The 9,597-nt window shown below is 44.1% G+C and overlaps 1 protein-coding gene across 1 annotated transcript in view; it reads left to right on the top strand.

Moving 5' to 3' along the window:
- The first annotated feature begins 9,053 nt into the window (after positions 1–9,053).
- Positions 9,054–9,597, top strand: part of NFU1 (NFU1 iron-sulfur cluster scaffold) — a 28,621-nt gene continuing 28,077 nt past the window's right edge. The window contains exon 1 of the mRNA XM_040224113.1: positions 9,054–9,208. Within this exon, the coding sequence (XP_040080047.1) occupies positions 9,147–9,208 (62 nt within the window). The 5' untranslated portion in view covers positions 9,054–9,146. The remainder of the gene's footprint in view (positions 9,209–9,597) is intronic.

Below are 9,597 nucleotides of genomic sequence, written 5' to 3'. Positions count from 1 at the left end.
AATTCTTAAAGTCAGATATTGTGAAATTAGTAGTTTTATACAAGGACCAGATCTCCCATACCACATCCTGTTTTTGAGCAGTACTTACTGACCCCAAGGACATATTTTATTTTTCACTCTAATGAAACCTTACATTATCTGGGAGGAACTGATCACAATTTTCTCTTAACCAAAAATTAAATATAAACTGTCAGCCTTTTTTCATTTTATAGTGAATATCATTCAGTTTGAGTAAAATTCAAAGCAGCTAAAACTACACATAAATAGATGAAAGCATGAAATCACAGCAATTTAAATCAAAATTTTGATTTGGGAAGATGGAATTTACTAGATAGAGTGGCTGCAGGAGAACTCAGTAGCAGAAACTACTGGCAAAATTTGAAATGAACCAAAAATTGACTAATAAATTTCCATTGTAAAAAGCTTATAGAAAAGACCAGATCCCAGTGAACAGAATTACAATAAAATGGAAATCCAGTGCAGAGGAAATTGATCCAAGAATTGAGCTGATTTAATGGAGTTGCTTTATAGAATTTCTTGAAGAAAATTCATCAATATTAGCCCAATTAAAATATCTTTATTCAAAAACATTGGATAAGGGTCTTCTTTGGTGTTTCAGTGGTTAAGAATCCACCTGCCAATGCAGGGGACAGTTTTGATCCCTGGTCCAGGAGAATTCCACATGCCACGGAGCAACTAAACCCGTGGGCCACAACTATTGAGCCTATGCTCTAGAGCTGGTGAGCCGCAACTTCTGAGCCCATGTGCCTGGAGACCATGCTCTGCAACAAGAGAAGTCACTGAAATGAGAAGCATGTGCACCGCAGCTACAGAGTAGCCCCTGCTAGAGGCAACAAGAGAAAGCCCGTGCAGCAGCAAAGACCTAGTGTGACCATACATAAGTAAATCTTTTAAAAGCAAAAAGCATTAGATGAAACCACTACAGAGGTTCAAAATGTCCTGGGCCTACATAGGGGCTATCAAAGTGAAGTTGTCCAGATTGTCATTAGCTGTGTGGATTGGGGGAGAAGTGTAGACTCCTGACAGAGGGAAATCAGTGAATGGTAGTGGGATTTGAATGCCTGGATATAGATGAGATCAATGAAGGAGAATGTAGAGTAAGGAGAAGAGCACTTCCAACATCCTTTGGGAATATCTACATTTAAAGCATAAATGGAAAAAAAAAAAAAAAGTTCCATGAGAGAAACCAGGCCACAAATATAGGCAGAAAAACAGAAGGTGACACCAAGGTTATAGGAAGAAAAAATTTCAAGGATAAGCAGAGGTGTTAAATGCCAGAGAGACGTAATGACAAAAATGCTTGTTGGATTTGTCCGGTAGGTTATTGATCCTAGCAAGAGCAATTCTTGTAAAGTGGTGGGGACTAATTGCAGTGGGTTAAGGAGTAAGCACAGTGTAAAGAACAAAATATACATTTTAAAGAATGGGGGGTTTCATTTTATACAAGGACCTTCAATGATCCACAATTGAAGGACACAGTACAGCTGTATTAATCCTTCCCCCATAAAACATACCTGATCCCCAGTCTTTTTTTATGTTATAATTTTTTCTTAAAAGACTTCTCTCTCTTAATAGCTTTCTCCATATCTTGTTATATCTAACTTACATTCCAATATCATTGATATGGATGTGTTTTTTTCCCTCCAGTTCTCATATTAGTAATATCATCAAACAAATACTAGATGACATTTTTAGGGTAGAAAAGGAGAAATACACTATAGTACCAGTGAATTAAAAAAAAAAAAAAAAGTCACTGTGGTACGCTAAATAATACCTTCCCACTCCCCCAAAATGTCCATGTTCTAATCCCCAGAAATTGTAAATGATAAACTTACATGGCAAAAGGGATTAAGCATATGGAATGAAGTTAAGGATCTCGAAATGGGGAGATTATCCTGGATTCTGCAGGTGGGCCCAACATAATCAGAGGATTCTTTAATAGAGATGAAGGAGAAGTTAGAGAAGAAGGTGATGTGATGACAGAAACAAGGATTGAAGTGATACTTTTTGAAAATAGAGGAAGCCAAAGAATAGAGGTAGCCTCTAGATGGTAAAAAAAGAAAAAGAAAAAGATGGAAATAGATTCTCCTCTCAGAGCTTCTAGAAGGAACCAGCCCTCCTGACAACTTGACTTTTTATTGTTGTTCAGTTGCTCAGTCGTGTCCAACTCTTTGTGACCCCATGTACTGCAGCCAGGCTTCCCTGTCCTTCACCATCTCCCAGAGATTGCTCAAACTTATATCCATTAAGTTGGTGATGCCATCCAACCCTCTCTTCTTCTGTCGTCTTTCTCCTCCTGCCTTCAATCTTTTCCAGCATCAGGGCCTTTTCTAATGAGTTGGGTCTTTGCATCAGGTGGCCCAAGTATTGACTTTGGCCCAATGAAAACAACTGTAAACATCTGACTCCCCAGACTGTAAGAGAAAAGTTTGCTGTCTTAAGCCACTAAAGTGTGTAATAATTTGTAACAGCAGAAATGGGAAACCAATCCAGACACTAAAATTATTCTCCAAAATTCTAAGAGAAGTTAACAATAGTTCCTATAATAGTGACAAAAGACAATGGACACCTGGTGCTGAGGGATGGTGGTGAAGAACATGGGTTAAGACTGCTTAGGCTGGGACTTCCCTGACAGTCCAGGGGCTAAGACCCCACCTTCCAATGCAAGGAGCACAGGTTCCATCCCTGTTCAGGGTGTGGAACTAAGATCCCACATGCTGTGAGGTCTGGCCAAAAAAAAAAAAGACTGGTTAGGCTTGCATCTGGTTCTATCACTTCATGGCAAGTAGAAGGGAAAAAAGTGGAAGAAGTGACAGGTTTTATTTGGGGGGCTCCAAAATCACTGTGGACAGTGAGTGCAGCCATGAAATTAAAAGACACTTGCTCCTTGGAAGGAAAATTATGACAAACATAGGCACCATATTAAAAAGCAGAGACATCACTTTGCCAACAAAGGTCCATATTGTCAAAGCTATGGGTTTTCCAGTAGTCATGAGAGTTGGACCATATAGAAGGCTGAATGCCAAAGAATAGATGGTTTTGAATTGTGTTGCAGAGAAGACTCTTGAGAGTCCCCTTGGATTGCAAGGAAATCAAACCAATTCCAAAGGAAATCAACCTTGAATATTCATGGAAGGACTGAAGCTGAAGCTTCAATACTTTGGCCACTTGATGCAGAGCTGACTCATTGGAAAAGATACTGATTGATGCTGGGAAAGATTGAAGGCAAAAGGAAGGGGGGTGGCAGAGGAAGAGATGGTTAGAGACCATCACCAAGTCCATCGACATGAATTTGAGCAAACTCCAGGAAAGAAAACACCAAAGCAAACATTCTCAGAAAACATATCTCCCAAAAGGAGACAGTGGAGGACAGAGGAGCCTGGAGTGCTGCAGTCCATGGGATTGCAAAAAATTGGACATGACTTTGCAACTGAACAACAACTCTGTCCATCACTTTCTAGTTGTATGATCTTGAAACATTACTGAGCTTCTAAGGGGCTCAGTCTCTTCATCTGTAAAATGGTGACATTAAATGTCCATGATCTAGATCATTACGAGGTGTGCTTAGAAAGGTGGCCCACTGGAAGTGCTCAATCAGTGTCAGATTAGAGATTTCTATTTGATTCACCAGCTGTAATGGCACCACCATGTGGTAATATCACAATTCCTTCAGCCTACCAGCTTTGAGATTGTGTTTTACCTAACAATTTTTAATATTGGCATTTATTTCAGAATTTGTACACAAAGCATAGTTGATTAACAATATTATGTGTTTCAGGTATATGGCAAAGTGATTCAGTTATACATACACATGTATATATTCTTTGTTAAATTCATTTCCCACTTAGGTTACTAGAGGGAAAAGATTTTTATTCACATACTTACATGGGCATTAACAGAAAAATACAACTCAAGGAGGTGGTTAGAATTTGGAACTTATACACTGTCTTAATAAGGTGTTGTTGCAAAATAATCAATAAACAATCTAAATAAGAATAGAAGAGAGTTTTATTCAAGCCAAACTAAAGATTATAGCTGGAGAAACCACCTCTGAGTAGCTCAGAGAATACTTTTCCAAAGAGTAGGGGAGGAGCCAGTATATATATAACTTTTGACTAGAAAATATATACATCTTCACTGATCAAGCATAGATGTTGATAAAACATTACGCCAATCACAAAGGACAGATACCTCAAATTAACGATTTTAGTGACTTTCTATATATGGGAAGATGCAAGAATCTAGGGTCATTTACATTCTTCCTGAGGTATGCATCTCAACTCTCTAGGGGCCAGCTTATTCAAAACACAGAAGACCTCACCCTGTTTTAGTCCCCACCCCCCTCAATTCCCTTCAGGGCTCCCACTATGAGTCACAGCGGGTTGTGACTTAGTCCTTTATATAATAGATGGGTGGGCAACATTCTTTGAATGGTTAAAGTATGTGTACAATGTATGGTTGACAAGTGATAAGACAGACTGTTTTAGTTAGCATAAAGTTCAAGCCAAATTATGTATAAGCCAGAATAACTTCCCCATACTTCAGTATGTGAACATTTCTTCCATCAAAGGGAAGGGCAAGGGGAAGGAGAAGGGGAGGAGGAGACCTATGGGAATACAAATGATTTTTTAGGAAAAGACAAATAGGTTTTTCAGAGAATAGAGATAAGATAGTTTTGTGAGAATGTCTGCTTTGGTGTGTTCTTATTCCTAAACCAAATTCCCCTCTTCAGTGATAGGAGTCCATCTTCCCTGGTTGCTAGACTACTGGGGAGAGGATTTATAACAGCTGAATTCTTCCGTGAGGCTCTATTTTTAGGTAGATAGTTCAGTTCAGTTCAGTTCAGTCGCTCAGTCGTGTGACCCCATGAATCGCAGCACGCCAGGCCTCCCTGTCCATCATCAACTTCCGGAGTTCACTCAGACTCACGTCCGTCGACTCAGTGATGCCATCCAGCCATCTCATCCTCTGTCGTCCCCTGCCCCCAATCCCTCCCAGCATCAGAGTCTTTTCCAATGAGTCAAAAGTTCCTGAAGTAGTATATTCTGGATGCCTTCAACAGAAAGAGATAAGTATGTGAGATTGGGCAAGGCTCTAATAGTTTAGAAAGTCCATTTCCACCACTGCCTGTTCTCTGCAAAGTAAAACCTGCCAAGAATGAGGAGGAAATGGATATCTTTAGAGTTGCTAGTAAAGAGAATGGTTTAAAAAAAAAAAAATATATATATATATATATATAACTAGTATTTTGAATAGAATGAGTTCACTAAGATAACTGTGTTTGAACTCAACTTTGTCTGACTTTTTGCAACCCCATGAACTGTAGTTCGCCAGGCTCCTCTGTCCATGGGATCTCCCAGGCAAGAATACTGAAGTGGGTTGCCATTCCCTTCTCCAGGGTATCTTTCCAAGCCAGGGATTGAACCCATGTCTTCTGCACTGCAGCTGGATTCTTTACTGCCTGAGCCATCAGGGATTCTTACCTGGAGAATCCCATGGACAGAGGAGCCTGGCGGGCTACAGTCCATCGGGTTGCAAAGAGTTGGACATGACTGAGCAACTAACACACACACCTGAATTGAAATTTGTCAATTAATCACACACAAAAAAGGGAAAGAGTACCTGGAATGAGGTCCCCCAAAGTGCTTAAGAGGCAGGCAGATGAAACCCTGCAAAGGAGAAGGAGGAGTAATCATAAAAGTAGTAGGCATAACTGGCAGTAGTAGTGCCAGGGAAACTAAGGAATGAGATTATTAAAGGAAGGAGAGACCCTCAGCATTTGATGTTCTGGAGGTCAAGAAAGGCAAATATGAAGAAAAATCCTTCAAACTCAGCAACATGGATGATGGGGGTGGTCTTGACTAAAGCAGGTCCCCTCCCTGCACCAGTGGGACACAGAAGGCTGCTTTGGGTGGTTTTGATCTCAGGGTGCCTTGGCCTCCAGCAGCTTGAAGCAGGATTTCAGTTTCCAGCAAGAGGTTGAAGTCAGGCCGTGTCAGTGACAGCGCTGAATCCCAGACACTAGACCACCAGGAACAGTGGCCAGGGACAAGTGCCTGGCCTGTCGCTGTGTGGCAGTGAAATTCCACATGGAGATGGAAAGTAGTAAGTAAAGTGTTTATTAGGAGGAAAAAAAGAGTACGTGTGCGTAGACACATGGGTGGGCTCAGAGAGAGAGAGAGAGAGTCACACCCTCCTGGTAGTTTGAATCACTTGTACGGGGCATTTCTTCGGGGTTTCCTTTGGCCAGTTTGAGGAGTGGGAGGTGAGAAACTAGAGACTACAGCTGTAGGCAGCTCTTACGTCACTCGACTTTGCAAGAGGAAAGTCGTTTGAAGGCGGTTTGGGGCAAGGCAGCATTTTTCTTGTAGGAAGGAGTAGATAAGAGACAGAGAAGTTGAAGATGAGAGAAAAGATGGTTCCTAACTGGGTTATATGGAGAAGGCAATGGCACCCCACTCCAGTACTCTTGCCTGGAAAATCCCATGGACAGAGGAGCCTGGTGGGCTACAGTCCATGGGGTCGCTAAGAGTCAGACGTGACTGAGCGACTTCACTTTCACTTTTCACTTTCACGCATTAGAGAAGGAAATGGCAACCCACTCCAGTGTTCTCGCCTGGAGAATCCCAGGGATGGGGGAGCCTGGTAGGAGGCCATCTATGGGGTTGCACAGAGTCAGACATGACTGAAGCGACTTGGCAGCAGCAGCTGGAGTATGTTCTTAGGCGGAGGAGCCACACTGCACACTTGATTCAAGGTCTAGAAGACAGTAAAGGGTCAAGCTGTGGATGACACTGAAGTCTAAAACGGATCAGAAAAAAATGAAGCCAATATACAGCCTTGAGTATGTAAACTGCACTCAGTTTGTTCAGCCCTAGACCAGCTGTAGTCTGAAGCCCCGCCCACTCCCTTCAATGCCTTCCCTTGGATGCGGTCTCAACCTCTTGTGTCCATTCCAAAAACCAAGGGGAAAAGTGAAAGTATTAGCCACTCAGTCAGTCTCCTACTCTTTGCCATACTCTGTATATATTCTAGAGCAGTGCCTCTCAATGGTAGCTTGCATCAGAATCATCTGGAGGGTTTGTTAAAACCGATTACTGGATCTACCTCCCAAGACTGCGGTTCAGTAGTTCTAATGTGCAGTCTGATAATTCGCATTTCCCACTCATTCCCATGAGGTTTCTGCCTCTAGTCCACACTTCAAGAACTGCTGTCCTAGAAGAAACTGTATACCCTAATAAGATTCTGGAAAATAGATAATGAACTTTGTACTGTGCTCTGGAAAACTAGTCAGTACTCATGTTTATATAGCAGAAGGCAGCTCTGCACTAAGGTGAGTCTCTGTGTGTGCTGAATCCACAAGCCCAGCCTTATCCAGAGCCATATGGACCTCACAGAAGGAAGGCAGGCAGCTAGCTGGCAGAAGGAAGGCGAGAATCTTCTCAGGGGATGCTACAGGGTGACATTTGAGCTGGGGCTGGATGGCGAGAAGGATTCTACTGCAGGCAATGGGCAGGGTTAGGGATGGGGAACAGCATTCCGCTCTGCAGAATCAGGTAGTGCAAAGGCAGCACCCATCAAGTGGGAAAAGCAATGTACGGTTCCGTGCATGCATGCGGAGTCCCTCGTGTTTACCTGACACCTGTGCAGGCATTGCAAGAATTTCTACCCCCTCTCCAGCCCACCCCCCACACCCCCCGCATCGTTGCCCAACCTTATGAAAGTAATGGTTTCAAATTCATTCAAAAAAACAAAGACCATGACATCCGGTCCCGTCACTTCATGGCAAATAGATGGGGAAACAATGGAAACAGTGACAGACTTTATTTTTGGGGGCTCCAAAATCACTGCAGATGGTGAGTGCAGTCGTGAAACCAAACGATGCTGCCTCCTTGGAAGCAAAGCTATGACCAACCTCAGTTCAGTTCAGTCGCTCAGTCGTGTCCGACTCTTTGTGACCCCATGGACTGCAGCACGCCAGGCCTCCCTGTCCATCACCAACTCCCGGAGTTCACTCAAACTCATGTCCATTGAGTCGGTGATACCATCCAACCATCTCATCCTCTGTCATCCTGCCGTCAGTCTTTCCCAGCTTCAGGGTCTTTTCCAATGAGTCAGTTCTTTGCATCAGGTGGCCAAAGTTTTGGAGTTTCAGCTTCAGCATCAGTTCTTCCAATGAATATTCAAGACTGATTTCCTTTAGGATGGGCTGGTGGGATCTCCTTGCAGTCCAAGGGACTCTCAAGAGTCTTCTCCAACACCACAGTTAAAAAGCTTCAGTTCTTTGGTGCTCAGCTTTCTTTACAGCCCAGCTCTCACATTCATACATGACTACTGGGAAAACCATAGCTTTGACTAGACCGACCTTTGTAGGCAAAGTAATGTCTCTGCTTTTTAATATGCTGTCTAGATTGGTCATAACTTTTCTTCCAAGGAGCAAGCGTCTTTTAATTTCATGGCTGTGTCACCATCTGCTGTGACTTTGGAGCCCAGAAAAATAAAGTCTGTCACTGTTTCCATTGTTTCCCCATCTATTTCCCATGAAATGATGGGACCAGATTCCATGATCTTAGTTTTCTGAATATTGAATTTTAAGCCAACTTTTCCACTCTCTTCTTTCACTTTCATCAAGAGGCTCTTTAGTTCTTCTTCACTTTCTGCCATAAGGATGGTGTTATCTGCATATCTGAGGTTATTGATATTTCTCCCGGCAATCTTGATTTCAGCTTGTGCTTCATCCAGCCCAGCGTTTCTCATGATAACCTAGACAGAGGATGACGATGGTCGGATGGCATCACTGACTCCATGGACATGAGTTTGAGCAAACTCCCGGAGTTGGTGATGGACAGGGAAGCCTGGCATGCTGCAGTCCATGGGGTCGCAACCAGACACGATTGAGCGGCTGAACTGAACTGGTTTCAAATAGCCAGACTCAAGCCCGCCGGGCCAGTCCACAGCAGCGCCGCGAGCGGCCAGTAGGGTGCGCTATTCCCGGTGCCTTGCCGGATCTCAACTGACCTGCGCCTGCGCTCACGCCTGCGCGGGGCTTCGGCACCTCTTTGTTGACAGGGGGAGGCGGGGCGGTGGGCGAACGTCCTGTCCTACGCCTGCGCCCTCGGACTAAGATGGCGGCGGCGGCCCGCCTGGGCTGGGGAGTTGCTGCCGCTGCAGGGGGGCTGCGGAGGCGGTAGGTGGTGATCCCGGAACTGCACAGGGGTGCTGCTGGGCTTAGCTATCTGAGCGGTGGTCGTCCCGTCCGCCCCCTCTTAAACCGAGTGGGGAGAAATGCCCCTGACCTTGCTTTTAGGTTCACTCCCATCGCCGAGTTAGACTTGAATCTAGAGGTGGGCAGCGCTCGGTGAGGCAGCTCTGTGACCCAGGTTCTGGCGGACCGTGCCATTCCTGGTCCCAGGCTCCGAGACCCGGGGCCTGAATCCCTGCGGTGGGGAGGCTCGCAGAGGCCGACTGTAGAGACCCCACCGAGGAGCTCCTCCAGCTCCTCTACCACGTGTATTTCCTCTGCCTTTTAAACACAAAATCAGAATGTCAGACAAAATGTCATCATTTTCTCAGTGA

Source organism: Oryx dammah, unplaced genomic scaffold (genome assembly GCF_014754425.2).
Source record: "Oryx dammah isolate SB20612 unplaced genomic scaffold, SCBI_Odam_1.1 HiC_scaffold_25, whole genome shotgun sequence".
Taxonomy (NCBI): Eukaryota; Metazoa; Chordata; class Mammalia; order Artiodactyla; family Bovidae; genus Oryx; species Oryx dammah.
The sequence above is the reverse complement of the archived record's forward strand: the minus strand, read 5'-3'. Positions and strand labels throughout refer to the sequence as shown.